At 45.6% G+C, this 25,047-nt stretch overlaps 1 protein-coding gene and 1 pseudogene across 1 annotated transcript; both read left to right on the top strand.

The window, feature by feature from the left end:
• The first annotated feature begins 633 nt into the window (after window positions 1-633).
• On the top strand, window positions 634-1,008 carry LOC129674736 (60S ribosomal protein L31-like; annotated as a pseudogene).
• Window positions 1,009-13,985: 12,977 nt separating this feature from the next.
• Fjx1 (four-jointed box kinase 1) lies at window positions 13,986-16,501 on the top strand. The gene has a single exon (XM_055604255.1). It carries the CDS (start codon window positions 14,236-14,238, stop codon window positions 15,607-15,609), a length of 1,374 nt encoding a protein of 457 aa, XP_055460230.1. The 5' UTR covers window positions 13,986-14,235; the 3' UTR covers window positions 15,610-16,501.
• Window positions 16,502-25,047: the final 8,546 nt, after the last annotated feature.

Below are 25,047 nucleotides of genomic sequence, written 5' to 3' on the forward strand. Positions count from 1 at the left end.
AGGGGAGTGTGCTGAGACCCAGCACTCTCATTTCTGTTGCTGTTGTATTTCTGTTGTTCCTGTCTCTGCTGGTTTAATTAGTGCATGGTATCATCCAGAGCAATGTCATTTTTATTCCTGTTATGGCCAGAGGCAGTTAGCACACAAATTCACAGTATTTTTAATTCTAATAAAACCAGTCAGCCTCCTTTCCTGCTTCAGCAACTCCAGAGAAGAGGGCACCCTGAGTCTGAGACTGAAGAAAGAAAATGATTTGGGACTGAGGTTGTCTTTCAGCCAAGTGCTCCTCTACTGACATGCTTGAAGCCCTGGGGTCAATCCCCAGCACTACCTAAACAATACATGCTGGCACACTCCCATAATCCCAGCCTGTGGGAGGTGTATGCAGGAGACTGGGATTTCAAGGACATCCCTGGCTACTTAGCAAGTTCAGTATCTAGAAGACAGAGGGAGAGAGAGGGGCCAGGAGGGGAAGAAGGAAGGAAAGAAGGAAGGAAGAAAGATGTTTTCATATAGGTCTTAGAAAAAGTTCTCCTCTCCTTTCTGAGCTTGTTATAGACTTTAGGCTGCTCACAATGGTCTCCTGACCATTAACAATAAACTTACTCTTTTTCCCTGCATGGGCACGGCAGAATGGCTCTGGCAAAGAAGGGTGGTGAGAAGAAGGACCATTGTGCCATCAAAAAGGTGATGACCCAAGAATACACCATCAGCATTCACAAGCACATCCATAGAGTGGGCTTCAAGAAGCTTGCTCCCAGGGCACTCAGAAAAATTCATTAGTTTGCCATGAAGGAGATGGGGATTCCAGATGAGCACATAGATACCAGGTTCAATAAAGCTGTCAGAGCCAAAGGAATAAGGAATGTTCCATATCGCATCTAAGTATGTTTGTCCAGAAAACATAATGAAGATGAGGATCCACCTAACAAGCCCTACACACTGGTACCTTATGTGCCTTTTACCACATAAAAAAATCCACAGGTGGTCAATGTGGATGAACACTAACCTACTGAATGTTAAATAAACTTGCAGAACTGCTCCAAAAATAAATAAATAAACAGCTAAAACAAAACAAAACAAAAAACAATAGACCAATAGATTCACATATGAAATTATCCCAAAATTCTCCAAAAAAAAAAAAAGAAAGAAAATAGTTGAGATTTTATATTTAGTAATAAAAGAAACCAAACTCAAAGGCTTGAATTAAAATAATGCTTTTAAGTCAGTTTTCTGTCACTGTGACAATACGTCTGAGAAAATCAACTCAGAAGAGAAATGTTTTATTTTTGCTCATGGTCTCAAAGGTTTTGGTCCATGCTCATTTGATTCCGTGTTTCTGTGCCCTAGAGATGCGAAAAACCATGGCTGGGAACAAGTGTGGAAGAAAGATGCTCACCTCCTGGTAGACAAGAGATAAGGAGAGGAGAGAGATAAGAAAAAAAATTCACTAAAACATGCCCCTGACACCTAGTTCCTCCAGTGTGAGCCTTTGTTCTATGGTGTCCAGGGCCTCATTTGGTTATAAATATGCCATCGGAATAACCCCTGAATGAGATCCTATCACTCCTTAAAAGCCCTCAGCTCATAGCCTTTGAAGGGACATTTCAGATCCAAATCCCAGCATTATTGTCACAGTCCTATTACAGCCTTTGGGGGAACATGATGGATGCCCTAATTCTCAATCTGTAAGATTTTAATACCGCAGTTCTGTGATAGGTCCCAGGCATATGTCACAGAGATGCAAGCTTTTGGGTCATTGTGCCCTGGCTTTCCAAACTGCAGAGGTTAGTATGGATGACTTGGAAATGTCCTGCCCCCCCCCCAGTTGGTACCTGGTTGTCCCACTGTAGAGCTGTGCCAACTTGAGGTATTCACATAAGTTCTCTGAATCCTACTTGCTCTGCTATACATAGGGCTCGTAAATTTCACCCAAGAGCCCTTGTAAGGAGACACCAGCTGCTTCACATGTAATAAGCTCTGCCCATTTGATTGACAGTCAGCCATCACAGTTATCAGAGACGGCCATGCCTCTGGCCTCACACACAGAGTTTCTCACCATTTGCCAGCAACATAATTTCATTCTCCTTCCCCCAAACCAAAACAAATCACAAGGAACCAGTTGGACAGCCAGAAGGAGGATTTACTGGCCCTGGGAAGGACTCCATGGCTGAGAAGGGAAGGCCACCAGACAAGTCCTCTGTGGGCAGACGTTGCCAGGAAGCATTGCTAAGGGTGAAAGCATTCCTAGTCTCTCTCAGATGGCCGGGCTCCACTTCTCAGCCTCTCAGTCTTTCTTCAACCTCTCCAGCCCTGGCTGGGCTCCTCTTTCCTGGGAAACACAAATAGGCAGCGGAGAAAAATGCAGTCTGCCTTTGAGCTTATTCCAGGCAAACCCTAAATCATCCTGCCCCGGGGTGATGGGATGTTTGCTCTCCTTGGCCTGCCCTTGTCCCCCAACTGCAATCTTCTGCATACTTTCTGTATTCTTTATCAATATAAAACAGCTAGCTACAGGAAAAAAAAATGGGCTAGTACCTATTTACTTTCCTTTACCCAAATCAAGCTCTCAGATGGCTGCCTTCATTAATCTGTCAGTCAGAACTGAGCAAATGTATGGAAATGCTGGATCTTCTAAGCACTGGAACTACAAAGGCAAGTCCTGTTGTCATTGCAGGGCATGGGGAGAGCCATCACCGTTTACTCAGACCCAAGGCAATGTGTCACTCTGTCATGTAGTACACAGCAAATAAATGATGGATCGTGCTGCTTGGTTTCAATTTTTATTGGCTCCCCATAGAAGACACACAAAATGCTTTTTGTTGAGATCTTACAGTCTAGCTCCGCCTGCTTTGTTCACCATCAGGGAGCTTTCATTATTATTTTAAAAAGGAATGCAAGGCTATACTTTCTTTTGAAAATCAAACAACACAAAAATCTTGGGAGTACGACACGGGGAATGATGGTCCCATGCAGAGTTTCCTTTTAACAATACCTGCTCTGTCACTTGGCAAAGGCTTGAATCTTTGTCTCCACGTGGACCAATCAAATTCCTCCTTCCTGAAAGGTAAAAGCATAAATCAATGGTGAACTGGGACATATCATGGCTACGCCCTTAATAGAAAGCCTTCTGTTGATACGGCCATGGCAACATCTGCAACCCAATCATTCATAAGGCCGAGGAAGGAGGGTCCTTGAGTTCAAGGCTAGCCTGGGCTACATAGTGAGAGCCAGTCTCAACACCAAAAACAAACACAACAACAATTCCTGCTTACAGTTGCTTACACAGCACAGCACTTGTCTGTGCCTCTTGGCTCCAGTTCTTCCACAATGCAATAGCTTGCTGTTGATGCCAGTGTGATGCTTGCCCATTGTACGGTCACACACATGCAGGTGTTCAAAGTGTTACATTCTTTATTACTCTGCATCTGATCTTAATATGTGCAACCACACACACACACACACACACACATACACACACACACACCACGTGCATGCAAAATGCTCTATAAAAAGGAGTGAAATGTATACAAAATTATATCTCACAGCTAAAATATAACAGTTGTCTACACAGCCGGGGCTTTTAATATTGATTAAAACCACTATATTCTGGAGCCAGTATGTCACCTGTTTTACTGTTTCTAATCCCATAATCCCATTTGAGTCAGAACACTCCTGTGAACAAGCAAGAATGTCTCATTTTGAAAAGGAGGAAACCAATGTGGGAAAACTCCTGTGTCATCCAAGCATGCTTGTAGATTCTGAACAACCACGGAGATCCACCATGGCCCCCAGTTCCATGGCCCCCTAAAGGGGAAAGGTCACAGTGCATAGAGTGCTTTGATCGGTAGGCTTGGTTTCACCTGGTAGGCATGAAGGGATCCAGCACAGACCAGCATGGAGGCAGGAAAATAAAGGAGGCACTTTGTTTTTTACCATTTCCTCTTGAGCATCTCGGGGTCACTTTATATTTTTGTTTCTTTTTTTTTTCTTCCTTTCCTTCTTTCTTACTCTCCTTTCTTCCTTTTCATTTCGCTCAGAAAACAGTTTGTCTTTGTGTCTCTGGCTGCTTTGATTAGTTCTTGTGGTAACCAATAGAAACAGGCACTCAGAGAAAATAATTTCAAAATAGTCTTGTTCTCTTTCCCCCAGTGTCTCTCCCTCTCTCTCTCTCTCTCTCTCTCTCTCTCTCACACACACACACACACACACACACACACACACACACAGTCATTTTCCTGAAAAGCAAGACAGAAAGTATATCAAATGAAAGTGGAGCTTGGAATGTTCCAGTCTTTTAGCAATTAGCTGGTTTCTTTTCCGGTCCTCATGACTGGCATTTCTGTGGCAGGTATAACATACATGAAACAGACACGTGTAGCTGGCTTATGGATGACGGTAAGGATTTGGGGCCATGGAAAACCCTGGAAGGTGACAGAAAGTGTACATGTGAGCAGCATTGAGCAAATTCTCTGGGTGCTGGGTTGTGGGTGGGGGAGTTATCGTGTGAGCCAGTGAAGTAGGCTTCAGGTAAAATGCATTCCTGTTGCAGGATTGTTGGAAACTAGCCATGAACCCAGGAGTTGCCTCACATCTCTCTGAAGGCTGTTTTTCTCTTCATCAAAAGCAGCCACTCACCTTCCCTTGTTGCCCTACCTTGGCAGGCTGAAACTTCAGCCAGACTAACAAAACGGAATATGAATTATATGTAAAGGGACCGGTGTTGGCACAAGACACCCCAAGACCAAGTTCTCAGCACAAAGGAGATTTATTTGCCCCAGAGGGACAAAGGGCAGGGAATAAGAGACAAAGACGGGAAATAGAGAATGAGGGAGAAGGGGACAGAAACAAGAAAGAGGAGAGAAGGGATATTTGTCCCTGGTGGGGGTGGGGGGGTAGGGGAGGTTGATAAAGGACTGCCTCTGAATAGAGAGGAGACAGATGCAGCCCATAGGCAAATGGCATCTTATACTGGTAAAAGGGGAAATCCCCTGTTAGGATGCAGTGTTTAAATCTAATTGGGCATGTTAATTAGGGTGGCCAAAAGGGGGGGGGGTTGATTGCTGGACTTCAATACTTTGATAGCTGGACCTTGGTAATTGGCCTCAAGAGGAGGAAGTGGCCAAATAAGGTAAGAGACCTTAGGGGCTAGCTTTAGGAAAGTAATTTAATGGCTTTTAACAAAGCAGAGGGGATGGGGAAGAAGGGCAAGGCCTGCCAGAGCTACGTTGGCCACTCTTGGGCTGGCTGGAGTCCCTTCAATATGAATACATATGAATATACCATATGAGAACTATACGGATGTACCACTACCGTAATTCCCCAGCCATGCTTTTGCTGTTCCTTAGATCGGTTGTCCCTAGACCCACAGCCAGTCTCTAATCTCAGCAGGAAATGGCCTCCAGGCTTTCTTTCCTCCTTTTTCCTTTGGAGAGATGAAAGGCAGCTGGAGATACTCCAAAGCCAGTCCCCATGTCATAGCAAACATGCCCAGCCCCGCTAGGACACCTTTTCTGTGACAACTCAGAGTTGGCTCCAGGGAGAAGAGGTCAGAACCTCAGTGGATCTGACAGCCAGTTTTCTACTCCATCCTTGCCAAGATCAATCTGGGTCCAAAACAGAGATGGGGCTATCCTCACAGCTATCAGTCCATACCCCCTTTCCCTGCCAACCATTCTGAACCCCGTCATAAGCTATTAATCCTAAAGCCCACCCTTCTCATACCCCATCTCCCTGTGAGTAGTCCTGGGCTCCAGCCCTCAACAAGGAAGGAGAGATTCAGGGTGCAAAGCACCAACTTCAAACAATCTTGGAGGAGACAATGCACCAGGACCAAGTAGGGGAGTCCCCTTTGCTGACTATCCAAGGAGCTTCTGTGCCCCAGAATCCATGACATATAAGCTGCATACTGTACCCCTTATCCAAAATGTATATTTCAGATGTTAAACACCGTGGGTTTTGGAACACGTGCATATATCGATCATGAGATGTCATGGGAATTCTCACCCCCGACCCAGCCTAAACACAAAATTCACTTTATGCATGTTCATATATGCTTCACGTGCTTAGCCTGAAGGTAACTTATGCAATGTTCTTACTGCACCTGTGTTTTGACTGCAACCCATCACATGAGATCAGGTGTGGAATTTTTCATTTGTGATGTCATGTCTGCACTCAGAATGTTTAGGGTCTTGTAGCACTTTTGAATTTGGGATTTTTGGATGGGGGGGTGCTCAGACTATGTTGTGATTAAAATAACTTGGGGCTTTCAGCAGACTGTAGTGGGTGTTCCTCCTTTGTTCCATAGTAGCAGTCTTGGAAGCCAAGCCTAGCTCCCCAAATTTCCCATCAATTAAATGGGAATGAGAAGCAGGAGTTAAAGACTCTAGGCATCCTTCTGGCAGGAAGTGGACATGCAGTAAATATCAAATTTTGTTCACCAAAACATCTCCCATAAGTTCCCCAAGCCTACACCTGGAGAAAGCTGGATCTGAAGCTGAGACGGAGGAGTGGACAATGTGAATGTGTTCTACACGTGAGAGGGAGATCTCTCTTCTGTCTCCACAGAGAAGAAAGGAGAGAGCAGAGGAAGAGAGGGGGGTACATGGAGAGCATGAAGGGAGGAGCGCCTCAGAGCTCCAGGATACTCACTGAACTGCTGATACATGAGGGAGAAGAGCTGGTAATGGGACTTCACTTCTGTGAGGTGGCTCAGCAGGTAAAGACGTCTGCCAACAAGCCTGATGACCCGAATTCAATCCCTGAGACCCAATTAGTGGAAGGAGAGGGCCAACTCCTAAAAGTTGTCCTCCTACCTCCAACTGTGGCGAATGCACCCACCCACACCCACCCACATGTACGCACCCGCACACACACACACATACACACACACACACACACACACACACACACACGAGTACAATTTTAAAAAAAAAAGTAAAATAGGGGGTGAAGGGATGGCTCAGCTGTTAAGAACACTCGCTGCTTTTCCAGAGGACCCTGGTTCAAATCCCACACCCACATGGCAGCTCACAACTGTCTGCAACTCCAGCTCTAGGAGATCCAACACCTTCATACATGCGGACAGACACATATGCAGACACAACACCAATGCACATAAAGTAAAAATAAATAAATAATTTAAAATAAAATAGAGAAAAAGAAACCTTTGTTGAATGCAGGAAGTGGATGCAAAGAGGCAAGCCTGAGGGACAAAGCTCCAGCTTGAGGGACGCTACAGATGGGCAGAAAGTCTTTGGGTCCTCCCAGCCCAGATAGGAGTTTGGATACAGAGAAGCTTCAGGTGGCAACTGGCTCATACCATTGTCACGATAACTGCCATTACCACAGGAGGCACAAAATGATTTTCAGCCAAAGCCTGGAGAAGAGGAAGCTGGTGCCTTCTCAACTAAGGCTGCATCACCGAGGAAAATGGGCCCAGTTCTTCGTGGAAACAGGAAGCTCCTCTGTGTTCATTATTCCCCCCCCAAGCAAGCATCCCATCTCCCTTCCAGCAGCTTTGCAGTCCAGAGGCACCATCCTTCCCTGGGTCCAGAGTCCCTTAGTCTCCCACTAGAGCTGCAGCGGGACTCTGAGGACAGTCTCCCGCACTGCGGTGAGCCCCCAGTTATAAATTACTTACCTGCTGGCCATCATTTTAACATAAATGGATTTTAAAAGGCAGCGAAGGAATATATTTTCATTTGGAGTTAAAGCATCCATTTTTTATTTGAGCCAAGCCTGATCTGGGAGAGATGGCAGAAGGATAGCTCCGAGGCTAATAGAGTTAATGATTATGATGGAGATCCCAGGAGCTGCGATATTTCACTTGCAGTTGCCGCCATCCCGGCTCTGTTGCCTGCAGTACTTCCTTTTCCCTTTCACGTCCACTTCCATTAACACCCACCGCAGATGATGGAACCATTATGATAATATCTCTGCTCTCCGCAGCCTCGATTGGTCTTGACACATTATCACCCTAAGAGCTCAGCCACATAGCGCTAAGTCCTATTTATAATAACACTTGGCAGGAGCCGCCAAAATAAAACCTGGTACTCACGGGCCACCTTTCATGGGAGGAAATCAGAAAGCTTTACAAGCTTAATTAAGCTTCAGTGTCTCTGTGACTGATGAGACATGGGCCTGGGGAAGCTGGAGAGGTGCAGAATCGCTAATTGCGCACTGGGTAAAACTCTGGGCAGCCGGAAGGGTCAAAATCAACAAATAGAGGAGAGCTCTATTTCTAGCAGAAAATGTTTGTTAGGTACATTCTTTAGGGTGGTTTGAGACAGACCGTCCAGGAGTGGTGGTGAAGTTCTCATCCCAAACTTCTCCATCTAGGGAGGGGCTTAGCACTCGATTCATTCATCAGAAGAGGACTAAACAAATTCATTCACTCAAATGCTTTCAAGGATGAAGAAATGGAGGACCTGAAAGGTGCAGCAATGCGCTCTTAGGTACCTGGCCACTGCACTCACCTGATGATTTTTCTGTGGTCCTTTACTCCTCAGACTGGGACTTAATAGTCCTAACATGCCCTCCAAGACCCGTCCTAACATCTGCTTCCTCAGGGAAGCCTTCCTGGACTTCCCTGGCAGGATCAGTTGTTCCCAATGTACTTTCTAAAGAAAGTCCCAAGGCTGTGATATAGCACGCAATACAAATTTATTGAGCAATTACTAAATGTGGAAGGCACAATCCCATCTATACGGAAATGAAACATCCTCTCTTCACAGATGAGTTAACAGGCCCAGAGAGGTAAGGTGATTTTCCTTAGATGGGACAGCCTGGCTGTGGCGCGCATGCTCCCAAAAGACAAAAGTGCAGCCTCCCCAGCAGTCCATCTGTGATTAAGCTGTTTAAATGCCTGCCCCCCTCTCTAGTTCGCCTGCTCTCCTGTAAGGGCACATAGCATATAGAACTCGACTGCAAGCAATTCCAATTCAGAATGAATTCAAATGCCACAGAAGTCCAGGGAAGAGCAGTCATGTGCCACTGAACTCGGGCAAATGAAAACCAGGAACTCTGCTTCTTTCCATCTTTCTCCCCTGCTAAAAAGTACGGACTTAAGTCACCTTTCCCCTACAAGATGCCTACCCAGAGTGCAGAACCTCCATCCATATCTGGACCACACCACTTGAATTAGCTACTTTTCCACAGCTGTGACTAAAGTCTCTGAGGGAATTTAAGCAGCTACTGGGAGAGCTCCTTTCGCTCACAGTTTCACAGGGGTCAGTCAATCATCCTTGGCCCCTTGATCCCAGGCCTACAATTAGGTGGTGAGGTATATGATGCTGCTCAGTCATTGTAGATAGGATGCAGAAGGTAGAGAAAAGGAAAACCTGACCCCGAATGCCCAGCCCAGAAGTCTTACATCATCTTCTGTAGGATGCAAATACGTGCCGCGTATTGCTAAATTAACTTGCCTATTCCCTCCCCCTTACAACGAGTACTTGTCTCCAGCCAGTGACTATGCACACCTTCTTCAAACACAGGTTCAAAAGTGAGCCACCCGGAATAAAGAGAATCAAACATGGTAGCATGGGTTGAAAGGGCTTGCACCACGTCTTTCTTTTCAGGAATACTGTGTATTCTTAGAAGTGGGGTTCACTCAGACACACAGGTTAAGTACACTTAAAAACTGTTTTGTCCCCTGTCATTCCCTGAGACAGCTATGGGATTTAGCTGGAACAAGTAATTGGAGTAATTTCCTCTTATCCATTCTTTTACTTTCCATGGTTTCGGTTATAGCAAAGTATCATAATCTGTGTAGCTCAAAAAGCAAATCAGATTTATCACACTTCTGAAGACTGAGGAGCCCAAGATCAAGGTACATGAGAATACAGATTCATATGAGCAGTTTTCTGACTGGGTCTTCATATGACCAAAAGAGCACTAGATACGGGGACTTTTTACAAGGACATTATTCCCATGATCCAATCATTTTTCCAGAGGCCCCTGAAGCTAATACAATGGCATTAGTGTTGCGAATTCAATACACAAGCCTGGAGGGGATAGTACATACCAGACCATAACAGAATTGTAGCTGAGAGAGTTAGAAAGCTGTACAAGGTTAACAGTATTGGCCAACACTGAAGTCATAGAATCACTTTAGAATCAGAGTGTCAAGAATCCTCTTTGCTCTCTCCTCTGTTTGTACTGTTTCTCAAAGGGTACCTTGGTTTACTGGGACAGGATCTCAACACACAGCCCAGGCTGGCCTCAAACTTACAATCTTGCTTCCACCTCCCAGAAAGAGGGATCTACCGGTGGGTACCACCACATTCTGCTTCGTCTCTTTCTTTTGTAGAAACATTTTTTTTTAAAGTGCACTTGGGTATCTCTGTCTCTGGGAGGGGTATGTAACTCAGCAGAAAATCCAGCAAAAATCAGAAGGGAGGCAGCCAGGTGGAGAGGAAGCAAATGCGGGTTGCCTGAAGCTTTCTGCAGGCTCTGGGCTTTTAGCGTGAGTTCGCTGGAGCCAGGCACATGATGAATGCCTGCCATCACTGCAACCAAAGAAGCAGATTCCACCGTAAAGAAAGAGCTTAAGGTACACATTGAAGGCAGGACTGCAGGCGGGACAACAGAGAGAGACTCTTCACCATTTCACTCAGTAGCAACCCCAAAGAATGTTTCAAGGCAAAACTTAGTTTGAGTTGAACCTTTCATTTAACGCAATCATTTTGCAGGCATTTGACATTGCCTTCGCCATTGACAATACACAAATGGAACCTCAGCTCTGTAACTTGGCAGCCATGTGACATCAGGCCAGTAAACTTCTGGCTATGCTTCTGTTTTGCCATCTCTCCAACAGAGGACAGTGATAATATTTGTTGAGAGGGCTACATGGGTTAATAAAGCCCATGCTGAGCTGAGTCCCACATCACACCCATAAGTGAGGACTCAATAAGTGCCTGCTAATGCTGTTGTTATGGTTACTGTTAATATTTCACTTGAGCTGCATAACAACCTGTAAGTTAGGTGCGATTTATTATCCTCATTTCTCAAGCTGAGAAATTGAAATGCAGGGAAGATAAAAACTAGCCCAAGGAACAAGCCAGAAAATGGAAAAGCCAGACTCAGAAAGTCTTCCAACTTCAAGCCTCATTCTCGGCTCCCAGTGCTCACTCACCTCTTCTCTGTTGCCCAGAAAGTGCAGTTCTATGAGACTGATCATTGTTCACACAGGACTGCAGGCAACTTTGAATATATTGGAGGTGTAAGCTCAAGGAATATTAAGAAAGTCTTAAAAGAGAAAATATGTTCCTATTTGGGGATAGATGTGTGGCACCTCTTCCCTAAGCAGCTGCCGGAGGTCAAGACAGATGATGTTTCCCTGCCACAGAGACTCAGGGAAAACAGGGGTGATGTCTTCAGGCGTCAAAGCTAAGAAGCTAGGAGGTTTATCAGCTAACAGGGAAACAGAGGCAGGTCTGTTAACACTGCCTAAAATAATCAAATGTCATTGCCAATCAAACTGCATTCCACTCTACGGGCCATATTTGTGTGTGCTTGCTTTCACTAGCTCATTCCTCTGGTTTTTGCAATTCTGCATTTTAACGGTTAATGCTTTTACTCATATATCCTGTTTTGGTAAACAATATGCTAAGTCCTGGGGCTAAGTTAAGTCCTGAGGCTCAAAAATAAAGTGCACTCATCATCTGAGATAGGAAATCTTAGCCTGGTTCTTCAAGCCTCAGTTTCACCAGTACCCTTAACATGATAGCAAGAGTCTGGAATTTGGGGTGGCTGGTTTTAAAGTCAGCTTCCCCCAACTAATAATCACGTGCTTGCTTCCTTCACATTCATTATACAGAGGCCTCTCCAGTATTTTTTTCTTTCCTTTTAAAAACTTCAGAGAAAAGTTTCTTTGTGTCACGTAACAGTGGGATATTTAAAGAAACCAACAAACTTGATAATGTTACTTGCAGCATTTCATCGAATTCCAGGTTCATCATCGAATTGTCGCTGAATACTCAGTAAGGGCCAGGCTTTGTGCCCTGGCCACTATTAAACAATGAGAGACTCCCACGAAGTTCACCATGATGGAGCATTAGGAGCTACACAGTCACAGCTTCTGCTAAGATAGCCTTTTTAGCTATTTTAGCTTTGGCTAAGCTTCTGCCAAAATACGAGCACCGAGCACTTTGAATTGCCCCATTGCCTTCAGGACATAACTTGGCCCACAGTGGCATTTAGTATTCCAAGTTTAACTTAATCACACACTATAAAATGTAGTTCTCTAATTAGAGAATGTTCTGATTATGCCCACAAGGTGGAGATCTTGCTTACAGTTTGCCCACACTGAACCTAACGCAGCAAGGAAAAAAAAAAAAAAAAAAAAAATACACACAACCAGAAGTTAAACCAAAAGACAAAAATGAAATTCATTTCATGTAATATACTATATCATCTGGCAAACGAAATAAAAATTTGATAAGAGACGGTCCCTGCTCTCTAGGGAAAGAGAAGGGAGGAGCTTGCACAAAGCAAGGGGGAAAAAAAAAGACTTTTTAATGAATTGATATATTGTGCTGAATCCATATGGGAGGCATTGTAATCCTTTTATCAGATACGAGTTATTAAAAGCCCTGTGGTCGGGAACACATTCAAGAAAGACCCCACACTTCAGCCAGCACACACTCACCGCACCAATGGGAAGGAAGGTCTTGGGTCAGTGCGGGGTCAGTAATGTTTCAGGAGGCTAAGGTCTCTACTCTGTGACAAACATTACGTTGTCTATCCTATAACTCCAGAATAAATATGCACAGTGCAGGCGGATGTAGCACAGCTGAAACCTCTCATGTGCCCCAAGCAGAGCAACATAAAGAGAAGAAAGAACCACAAGGCGAAAGGAACTGATTCTAAACTCGGGCTGCGGGGTTGCGGGAGTAGCTGGAAGAGACCCTGACTAGCTTGCAAAAGGTCCTGGGGCTGCTCGCTAGCAGTGCCAAGCCGGGCTCTCAGGAGGACTGAACCCTCGCAGCCCCAATCTCGAGACTGAATCTCCAGTTTGGGATGTAGGATACAAGAAGGGAAGGGAAAATCCAGTTTGTTTTCAAGTGATTTTTCTGGTAGGATTGAACCCAAGAAGATCTTGAGAAAGATGCATTGGTTTTTATGGTGGGTTTTTGTTTTTGTTTGGTTTTCCTTCACTGTCCCCCTTCCCACTATTCCTTTTTTCTTACTAGTTTAGAAAAAACTAGTAAGCTAATTGTTTATTTTCCTTTGTGTGGGTGAAAAAATGTAACTGGAAGTAAAGTGACTAAATGATAACTTGAAAACAAATTGAGAATGTTGGCAATAAATGCTTATATCTGTCTATATCGCTTTTTCTGTATATTGAACTTTCTTGAAAAGGGGAAAACCAAGTGGCTTGTGACCAGGAGAATCCCCGGGAAAAGTCACAGGGGTCAATTATCATTGCTCTCAACCCTGGAATGATCCATACCAGGAAGCTTGCCCTGGAGAGGGGTTGTGGGTTCAAAGTCATTGGCTACAGATGGCTCCTCACCCCGCCAGAGTCACATCCTCTGGGGCTAGACACATTCCCAGGGATATTTGCATAAGGCAGCGTGAATCACACCAAAAGAGGTTGCAAAGGGACCCGCCCCGACCCTTGCCAGGCAGTGCCTGGACTGTGGTGGGGGCCAGTCAGAAGTCTTCAGGAGATCAGATACATACAGTCCAAGCGAGAGGACTAGGCGACCATCCCACTCCAACCAAAGCCCTGCACGGGGCTACCTCCAGGCCCTAGATTTGCTCTCTGCCCCTCCCGCTCCGACGCCCCCGCACGGGCGCTGCCAGCCAGGCTCCCTCCCCGCCCCGAAGTCCGGGACAGATCATGGGGCCACCTCTTGCTCCTGGAAGAATCGGTTGCCGCTTTAAGGGGAAGAGGAAGGGAAGGGGCGGGGGAGTGGGGGGCGGGGAGAGGAGGCAGAGGAGGGGGAGGGGGATCCCCCTCGCTCCCACGTGGTCCGGGCGCCTGTGAATCGCGCCCGCCGGAGGGTCTCACAGCGAAATACAAAAGCAGCTGGGAAGCCACGGCCAGGCGAGTTCCCAGCGCCGGGGCAGAGCTCCGGCCAGAGCCCCGCAGCTCTCCGCAGCAGCCATGGGGCTCCGGTACCCGAAGCCCCGGAGCCAGCCAGCAGCTGGGCCCGCCTCGCCGCCCGCACCCGGGCGCCCGGGCTTGGCTTGAAGCGGCGGTGGTGGCACCGGCGCGCCGGCAGGAGCATGGGGCGGAGGATGCGGGGCGCCTCCGCCGCCGCCGCCGCCGCCGCCGCCGCGGGGCTCTGGCTGCTGGCGTTGGGCTCGCTGCTGACGCTTTGGGGAAGGCTCCTGCCTCCACGGACCGAGCTGCCAGCCTCCCGATCGCCCGGAGATCGACTCCCCCGGCCTCCGACCCAGAGCGGCGGCCCGGCGCCCGAGCCGCGCTTCCCACTGCCCCCGCCCCTAGCGTGGGACGCCCGCGGCGGCGGCTCCCTGAAAACTTTCCGGGCGCTTCTCACCCTGGCGGCGGGTGCGGATAACCCGCCCGGGAGGCACCCGGACCATCGCGGACAGCACGTGCCGGCCAAGCTGCCCGGGCGGGCGGAGCGCACGGCGGTGCAGGGGGGCGTCTTCTGGAGCCACGGCCTGGAGGAGCAGGTGCCCCGGGGCTTCTCCGAAGCCCAGGCAGCAGCCTGGCTGGAAGTGGCGCGGGGCGCCCGGGTGGTGGCCCTGGATCGCGGCGGCTGCGGACGCAGCTCCAACCGCCTCGCCCGCTTTGCCGACGGCACCCGTGCCTGCGTGCGCTACGGCATCAACCCGGAGCAGATCCAAGGCGAGGCCCTGTCCTACTACCTTGCGCGCCTGCTGGGCCTCCAGCGCCACGTGCCGCCGCTGGCGCTGGCTCGGGTGGAGGCTCGGGGCGCGCAGTGGGCGCAGGTGCAGGACGAGCTGCGCACGGCGCACTGGACCGAGGGCAGCGTGGTGAGCCTGACGCGCTGGCTGCCTAACCTCACCGATGTGGTGGTGCCCGAGCCCTGGCGATCGGAGGACGGCCGTCTGCGGCCCCTGCGCGACGCCGGGGGCGAGCTGACCAACCTCAGCCGGGCAGAGCTGGTGGACCTGGTACAGTGGACCGATCTGATCCTCTTCGATTACCTGACGGCCAACTTCGACCGGCTCGTAAGCAACCTCTTCAGCTTGCAGTGGGACCCGCGCGTTATGCACCGCGCCACGAGCAACCTGCACCGGGGACCGGGAGGGGCGTTGGTCTTTCTGGACAATGAGGCGGGCTTGGTGCACGGCTATCGGGTGGCCGGCATGTGGGACAAGTATAACGAGCCGCTCTTACAGTCGGTGTGTGTGTTCCGGGAGCGGACGGCCAGGCGCGTCTTGGAGCTGCACCGGGGTCAGGACGCGGCTGCCCGGCTGCTGCGCCTCTACAGTCGCCACGAACCGCGTTTCCCGGAGCTGGCGGAGCTCGCAGACCCCCACGCTCGGCTGCTACAGCGCCGCCTTGACTTCCTCGCCAAGCACATTTTGCACTGCAAGGCCAAGTACGGCCGCCGGCCCGGGGACTTACTAGCACTCCGTGGAAGAGAGGGACTGGGATATGAGTGAGGAGGGTTGGGGCTGCCTTCTCCGCCACTGTCTGGGAACAACAAGCCAACGCCCACCCAGTGGCCTGATCGCGAAGCTGTCTAAAACTTGTGTCTTACCCACTTGCCCCCTTTCTTTTCGTGCCAGGCTGTTTCCTTTCCAAGTTCTGGAAGGGCAAACTCACCGAGGCGAGAAGTGTTAACATTCCCTCCACCTAGCTTATAAAAAAAAAAAAAAAAAAAGGATTCTTTTCTGTGCTTGTGTGGAGATTGGATCCGAAGAAACTGGCTGCTGGGGTTTGGCCCCCGAAAGGCAGTCTCTATGGGAGATGCAGTCCATTCTTGTCGCTCCCCCCACCCCCAAACACACACACCCCTTCCAAAAAAGGAAAACTTCCGTTTGAGCCCTTGAACTGATCCCGCTATTTCCTACCAAACGCAGCGCCAGTGGCCCCAGAGTAGGCGGTGACACGGGTTGGTGGAGCCCCCTTCCTGTGTTCTCCCTTTGTTCCAGCGCCGCGATGCTGAGATAACTGTTCCAATCTGAGGGACAGCTCTGGATAGGACAAAGAGAGCAACACTCCCCCGCCCCTGGGAGCCCTACAGACCCTGGCAATTTGTCTGAACCATTCCTGAACTCCTGTCATTTTGGCCTGAAGGCTATGAATTCAGGACTAGTTGTATGCAGTCAGTAATGAATTTCCTCCTGCTTCTCCCAGCTGACCAAAATGTTGACAATGATAATGTTCACCAGAAAAAAAAAAAAAAGTTTCATGCACTTTACTTTGTTTTTATTTTAATTTTTAATTTTTTAGTAGGAAAAAAACTTTTTTATTTGACAGAATTTGCCTTCTATGTATATATGTGCATAAATTGTGGTGTAAATAGACTAAACAAACTTATATTTCAATAAAAGGGAGTTTAAAATTTAGAATGTAATTCCTGTGGTTTGATCTGATTGAGGGTCCTGATCTCCTCTACTTTGGAGTGAAGGTTCGGTTTTCTCTGGCTAGTGGTGGGTGTGCTTTTGAAAACAAAGGATGCGGATCCACATCCTTCGTGGTTGTGGCTGGGGAACTGAACAAAGGCCAAGGCAGGTTCTCTGTCTTCACTCAGATGGACCCCAGGACTGGAAATTTGAGTTCAGCCTAGAAGGGGAGAAAAGGGACTAGGGAGAGATGAAAGAAAAGTGCTCCATTTCCTAGCAAATAAAACTGATACGAAAGGGTTTCATTGTAATCTATTCCTGCATTAATCATGTGGTAGATATGATGGAGCCAGATGTGCGGACTGGAACATGACAAATGCCCCCCTCTTAAACTCAACCACAGCGGTCACGTGCTGCAGGTTGTTTCCAACACTGTAATTACCGTGCAACACAACGCGTGCGGATAATAAGCCGAGCACATATTGCAAACAGGTAGAGAGTGTTATAAATTAATCCTGCCTTTTAGTCTGGCATGCATTCCACTGCACTCAAGAGGTCGTAATCTCCAGCATCTGGGCTCCTCTGCTGTGGTGGAGGTTGGGCTGCTATGAGGTAGTGACTACGTGTCCTCTCAAGGCTCCCGCTGGGATGAGAGGGCACAGTAAGGTCCTCAGTACATGACATTTGGATCGTGGCCTTCGGGAAACTTAAAATCTAGAAAATCTGGATTGGTATCTGGGCCCAAGTGACCTTACCTATTACGCTTTCATTTAACGATCTTTAATCCAAGCAACTTTTAGTTACAACCCTAATAGCTTTTTCTTTGACTTGCATTTGTAAACCCAGAGTTTTATAGGTGCAGGAGAATTATCAGCTCCCTGTGGGTTCCCTTTGACATAGTCCCACTGTAACATAGTGTGTAATTAACTCTTTAATGTCATCCTCATGTTTTCAGTGCCTTATTCTAGCTCTAAGAAAAATGTGGTGCATAAACTGTGGTGTAAGCCAAATTTTTTTAGAGACTAAATACAGAATGTGCTGATAATGGCAAATACATCTTCCTTCTAGACACGGTGAGACCTCTGATAATTACACTTTTGAAAAAGAGACATTTTTCATTTCTGATGATTAATAACTGTGAGGTTTGCTGTTCAAGTTAATGGAGGCTGCTCCAAGAGAAGGGTAGATATTAGGCCACTGGCATTTTCTTCATCCAACATATTTCACTGAGGGAAACAATGAGCAGAAGTAAGTTAGGCGTTTTAGTGGCTGCACAGGAAATGCACCCTGCAGCCTCCTTAGGCATGGGCAAGTTCTGGGCCAACAGCATTCTAGACATTCTTCCTGTGTTTCAGCTCCAAGCCCAGACTTGACCATGAACAAGAAACAGAGCGTAATGTAAAGGGCTCTTCTCAGATTCTCTAGTGAAGCATATCTGCCCGTTGGCAAAATCCGTTTAATTACATGGTAGCGTTGTTAAGGGAACCAAGGCTTAATTATAGACAAAGGGCTTTAACTGTTGGTATTCCTTGTCAGTAGGCCGGGGCATGGAAAGATCCATTAATAGCGTGCTATGGTCAAGGAATGCTCCTAGGGACAATTCATTTTTGAACTGGGGATGAATTGGAAAAAATAATGGGTTCTGCAGGGAGAGTGTAGTCTGAATTCTGACCCTCACATATTTACCTTCAGCACATCATTTAACTTAGTTCCCTCATCTGTGAAATGGAGATTCAATCAGAGTACTGTGGGATTTAAAAGTTAACATATAAAACATACACATAAGAAGCATGAAAAAAATTCCTTGATTCTTTAAGAGGAAAAAGAAAATCTCTTTCCCCTTATGCTCCAGGAAACTATTCTACTTTAGCTCTTTATCAACGCCAAATCTAGCTGTTTCCAAGGTCATGATCAGTTTTGACACATGGTGATAAATTAACTCAACAAAGTGTTTCTTGGGGATCCACTTCTAGCACTATGTAAAACATTGGTTCAGTCAGCCAAGGGCACAGGTTTGATCTCCACATGGTTTTAAGTGGGCGTTTCCAGAAACCATCATATCCCATGTACCAAAGTAGCTGGACTAAAATACATGAGAAAAAAAAATTTAATGAAAAAAAAAAAAAGATGGATCATTGCAAATTCATTGCCACTTCTGGAAAGCATCAAAAAGTGATGAATCTTTGGAAGAACAATCCTATTCCCAGTTTCTTCTGCCAAGAGAAAGTAGGCAGTTGACCTTTCTCCTTGGGTTTGACTGTTGATTAATTCACTCTGTCGGTGACATAGTTCTAAATTCTATTAAGTATGCTCACCCTCCTGTCTTCAAATCAGAAAGAAAAACAAATTATTTTAGCACATCTCGGCACTTCTCAGACTACTGACTACAACTGTAGCTAGGAAAGACCTCTGAAACCTAGAGGCTGAGATGTGAACTAAATGAGTAAATATTGACGATACTCCTCAGAAGAGTGCCTGGCACGAAACCACAATGGAGATTTATTGAAGTGGCAGCTCATTCCTCCTCTAAGTCAAAACCTGAGACACTTAGCATGCCAGGCAAGAGCCTCCCATAATCCAGCCTTATCATTATAGTTAGAAGAACGCTTTCTACAGGCTAGAGTGCATGAGTCACCTAGATACCTAGAGCTCATGATCACCGCAGTAGGGCATCTATTTTCAAAGATGCCCTCTATAATAGCTTCAGCATAGGTACCTCCCCGTTTCTTACAGGGAGGCTGTAGCTCTCTTTCTCAAGTGGCCTGTCAGCTTCAGAGAGGAATTAGCTGTGGACTTTTGCAGACCCTGAGATACCAGAAGTTATTTATAGAGTCATGGGTCATCTGACCTTGGGTGCTCATTTACCCCTCAATGCACCATCCTCATCCCACACAACCACTGATCCCAAAAAATTGAGGGGCAGAAGGACTGTAAGAGATGGAGGAGAGAAAGCCTGGTAGCTCCGGAAGCACCAGAACTGCTCCCGGAAGGAATGGCACATCAGCTGCTGAGGTGACATAAAAATTTAAAGGAAGGGGGGTTTATTTTGACCCAGAGTCTTAGAGGGCAGTGTGTCAAGGAAGGGAGGTTCATGGCAGCAGAAAGGTGAGGCAGCTGGTCGCATTGCATAGGCAGGAAGCAGAGAGAGGTGTATCTGGTTCTCAACTCGCTTTACCCTCCATTGCCAGTCCAGAATCTCAGCCCATAGAACCATGTTGCCCACATTGCAGGTGGGTCTTCCCTCTTTAACCCAACCTGGAAACATCTTTACAGACATGACTAGAAATTTGTCTCCTATGTCATTCTAGATCCTGTCAAGTCGACATTTGCTATTCACAGAAACTAATCACCTCCAAGCATAGTTTGATAAATAAAGTTTAATGGAAATGATTCTGGGAGTCAAAAGATCCAGGCTCCTTCTGGCTCCCCTTGGCAAAGCCATTCATCAACCCTCTCTGGCTCCAGTTCTCCTAAGCAAAAGAAACAAAAGTCTCATCAAAGAGTACATGTGACTCATCTTTTTATGCCTCACTCAGTTGTGCTCCACCCTTTCTCTACTTCCAAATGTGACCTGGGGCCCTCTGATTCCCTAACTGATCAGAGGGGCACAGCCTACACCATAGGAAACACTGGCTTGGTTTGTCACTGTGCTCCCTCCCAGCTCTCAAACTCCGGGGAAATTCCATCACAACAAGTTTATAACCCACTGCATTCCCCCAAAGGGAATACAAAAAGACTTCAGTTTTGTAGACTGAAAAGAAGACTAAAGGGCTTCGTTCAAAATGTAGTTGAGAGAACCACTCAACATCTTCCATAGGATCTTTTCATAAATACTTCTAAATGTAGTAGGTAACTTTTAGTCTGCGCTAAGCATGTGTGAGTAAATAGTGCTTTGAAATAAAGGGAAAAGAAAAAGGAAAGCAATAATTCTTTGCATCTCTGTCTGCACAAAGCCCAAGGACGGCTCAGGAGGACAGTTTCTTTTCTGTGTATTCATAAAGATCAGATGTAAGAGTCATAATTTTTTAATGCGACTGTTTTACCAGTTTCTCTTTCTGTGTCCTGCTGTGGGGGAAACTGCATTAATAAACTATGTCTCAATGCTGCCTCACTGAATTTTTTTTTTCTCTGCAGGAGACCACCAAATATAGCAAAGGAATGCTTATTTTATTTATCTTTTCAACTTTATTTCCATTTCAGATATATCTTCGTGGCACTTTTTAATTTTTATCTTAATGGCACTTTATTATTATTTTTTTTTTTTTTGGAGAATAGAGAACTAATTGTTTGTTGAGGAAACAACCACCGAAATTATCTTTTCCCCCTTTCTGGGTTCTGTATGATATCTTTTATGATTCTGATAGTTATTTTATTTCCTAACCAAAAAAGTTAAGTAGCTTATAGAGCTGTCGTTTTTCTAGTACCAGCTCACAGATTTTACTCTGCTGAGAAATTATGGTCTATAATAGAAAACTGTCACTTTTAAGCCAATAGCTCTATATTCCACAGCTGTCTCTGCTTACTGTTCATAGCTTCCTGGTGATGACTTTTTCTTTGCTGTCCATTAAAGACTTTGTCCCATTCTCCAAATGGCCTGGAGAGATAAGATTAAGAGATTGACCACAGCCATGATTTTTTTTCTTTTAAGCTGTAAACATGTATGTAAAACATAAAATTGCAATTTTAAGTATTTTAATTGCATACTTTCTGACATTATGCATACTCAGAAACTTGCATAACCATACCACTATCTCTAGAATTTTTTCATCCATCTCCAAAAAATAATAAAATTAAACCATGAAGCAGTAACTATCCCGCCTCTCCTCTGGCTTCCACTCACCTTTCTGTCTGTACAAAATTGCTTCTTCTAGATATTTCAGTAGAATCACCTGACCCTTGCTCTCTTTCTTTTAAACCCATGGCCACTGCCTTAGCCATGGAGGCAACATGATAAAAGTGAGGCGTTAGTCTGAGAACAGGCTGTACTGCATTTGAATCTCATTTCTACCCGCTAATAGCCCTGGAAGCTGAGTCAATCTGAGGAACTCCTTAGTTCACTCTGGAAAAGCCATGGGAAGATGAGGGCGTCACTAGCATCCTTTTCAGCTCTAGAAAAACACTGTTATCACACCAACCACACAGGTGTGATAACACACAGGTGGGGTGAATACGGTTCCTGGCTTCCAGCCTCATTTCCCTACTTGTGGAGCAAATAACCTTTAAACTTTCTAGTCCAGGGCTATAAGCTAAGCAACGTGAGTTCAAGGGCGAACCAGAGAGGTGATGGGTCTGCCTTTGTGGAGCTTAGAATTTAGAGAGGAAATGGACACTTATGTAGCAGGTATCAGATGTGATAAGTAAATCACCGTAGAGAAACATGCAGCAGGACTTTGCAGTGTGACTTCTTAAGCTGACTTAAGGGGAAGTCAAGGGACGTTGACAATTTGGCCTTGTATTGTTCTTTGGAATTTAGGACAATATTGGCAGGGAGAGTACAGTATTTGTGGCTGTTCTGGGGACCAGACTATTAGAGGATGTGACGTCTGCTGTTTCTTTTGGAAGGCTGAGGGAGCCCTAAATTTGTGGTTTAAGTTTTTCCAGTAGATTTTATTTGTTGTCTGCAACATGCCATACATGTAAATATTAATCTTTCTGAGGTTGGGTGCATGGGGAGGGCATGGTAGAAACTAATATCAGGGGGAAATTAGGTCTGTCAATAATATTAATAGCTATTTTCTTTTGCTGACTGCGTCTTAACAAGCAAGGCTTTGTTACACATCTTAAAGAGCCCCAGGGATTAGCAAGGAGTGGAGATTTCTTTTTTCACAAATTGGAAAGAAAGATTCAGATGAAGAAAGTCAAGTGTCCCTGTGGCTGGATGAGGTTGGGCTATGTCTTCAAGACAAGTCTCTCTAGTACCAAATGCTTTTTCCTCTTTCCTTTGTCTCCTCCACCTTTTCAATTAGTCTTTTAAAACTGTGTTCATATCCAGACCCTCTCTTTGTTGTTCTTTAATTCCATTATGATCTGTTTCTCTATCTATGGGTTGTTGCTATTGCTCTCTTGATAGAAAAATTATTTTTCTCAAATTTAAAATTTTCTCTTTTTTGATTTTTCCCCTTATTCTGAATCATTGTCTCTTCACTTATTATTTTTTTTCTTTCTTACTCTATTACCTTATTTTGAAAACATTACTAGGCATATATTAGGTTGTCTTTCTATCCTCAAAGGCCCAAATGATTTTCCATCTCTACCTTCCTGTGATACCCATTGACTGGGTGTTTGAAGATCTGTCTCTTGATCAAACCAACCATCCAAGTTATTGTGTAACCTATCCCTGAAGTTTAGATTCTTCTGTTTCAGTTCAGACAAGTTTTGTTGTTGTTGTTTTCCAGAAGCTTTATTTGGTTACTTTTTTTCAGGACTTCCTGGTCATTTTTTTAATGTTGTTTTCTTTTCTTTAGTTTGCAAGACTTTTTTTTTTTTTAATTCATTTAATCAGCCACAAGTGTATCCGATTCTCCCAGTGTCTGAGGTTCTGGGGTAGGCTAATCGACTTTTAGAGTCACCTCATAAGATGCAGGACACTGAATCAACGTTAAATTTTAGGTATTCAGTGAATCAGTTTTTAATATGCATATGTTACATGCAATATTTAGAATATATTTATATTTTAAATTATGTGTTACATTTCTGAAATGCAAAATTAGCTGGGCATTCCCTTTTGTTCTCCTACATGACATATTCTGATGTTTAGAGGCTTTGGGTTTTGTAATTTGGGGCCATAAACTCAGGCTCCCGGAGATTTTATCTGTGAGACTTCATTTTGTTTGGACTGAAGATGAGTACTTTTGCAAAATGTTTTCATTTCTTGGGTCAGGATCCCCAGGGTTGAAACCACAACTGGGCCTTTTAAATATTTTGCCTGGTGGTTGAGGTCCTAGATGCTAAGAGAGATCTAAATAACAAAGAAGAACCAGAGCAAGAGGTAGGGGGATGGCAGGGTGGGGTAGAGGAAGGTGCGGAAGTGGGGGGACCTGGGCTGGTAAAGACTTTTTCCCAAGCCAGAGTCCAGGCAAGACAAGCAATCTCCTTTTGTTAGATGTTAACTTTCTCAGACAAGTCCAACTTTCCCTCTAGCTGGGGCCCATTAAATCCAATCTGCTTACTAAGATCAGGCGTGCATACCACACACACACACACACACACACACACACACACACACACACACACCACACACACACACTTGGAACAGACCCATTTTCACTTCCCATCTATTACTATGCCTTTGGTTCTCTCTTTGTTTTGGGGCCCTGGGGATTTTTCTACACTTTTATGAGTCAAGCTGTGCATTTAAAAAGATGTTTGTTATATTTTATGAAACATTTATAGGTGTTTTACAGAGGGAAGGTTTTTAGGTCATGTCGTTTGTCTTATCGCCAGAAAGGAAGTCCGCCTGGGCATCTTCTAAACCCTGCTATCAAATCCTGCTTGCCAAAAGCTGGTCCTTACTTGAAGATTAGATGCCCTACTTGTTTATTCAGAGGGTTTCCTGCTGCAGAGACCTTTGCTTTAGTAGGATTTGACCTGAAGTAATCCATGAAACAAGTGACCTGGGAGTCAATAGCAAATTCTGTTCAGTTTGCCACTATCGAGTCTGAAAACAGGAAAATGATTAAAAGGAAAAGAGAAAAGGTAAGAGTGGGACCGGGAGGCAAAAAGAGTCTGTGTGGCAGAGTTGCCCAAATTGCAGCCTCTGCCTCTGGTGCATAGAGCCCTCAGCTCGACCTTCAGCCAGCATCAGAGCCCACACAATGATGCCACACAGCAGAGGAAAGAGCTATCGCCTCAGCGGGTTATATCTAGGATTAAAGGAAGGTCAAGTAACTCCAGAGAAAATGAGTTTTCACTTACAGTCAGCTTCCTGCTTCTGCCACAGGTCCCAATATGCAAAATCCAGCCACCTCCACTTGATCTTCGGCCTCTCGACATTGGAGACCACACTCTGCCAGTCTCTCAAAGAAAACAAAAGCATTGCCATCCCATTTCGAATCTCAACCTTGCATTTCCAGAGGGAGAACATTCAGTTTCATCATTTTGTGAGCCCCTCTCTAATGACTTATTAGCAAAATTTTTTAAAATGCTAATGAAAGAGGAGGTTAAGCATCTTTGACTTCCAAAGGCATTGAGCTAATAAAAGTAGAAAAAAAAAAAAAGTTGCTGTGTGGCTTTCTCTTCCACCTGTGTAATTGGGACTTGTCCAAAATCTCTCTGTAAAGTCATACTCATGACCCAGCTCTACATAAAGTTTGTGCCTGTTCTTACACTACGATCTTGAACACATGGCTAGTGCTGTAAAAAGTTACCATAATGGCTCCGACATCACAACTCAGGAGTTGGTGCTCAGTGTGAAATCTCTATTGGGTTCTTTGCAAGGGATACTTATGGCCCAAGCGTGATCTGCAAATGCCAACACAGTCATATTGGCTGTGACAGTGCTGAGATACTTCCAGTTCACTTAACAAATGTCTA

This window comes from Psammomys obesus, unplaced genomic scaffold (assembly GCF_907164565.1).
Source record: "Psammomys obesus unplaced genomic scaffold, mPsaObe1.curated_primary_1811, whole genome shotgun sequence".
NCBI classification, from domain to species: domain Eukaryota; kingdom Metazoa; phylum Chordata; class Mammalia; order Rodentia; family Muridae; genus Psammomys; species Psammomys obesus.

Excerpts from the sequence above, each read along its gene's own strand:
- Fjx1 (XM_055604255.1), top strand. The coding sequence starts at position 14,236 with ATGGGGCGGAGGATGCGGGGCGCCTCCGCCGCCGCCGCCGCCGCCGCC.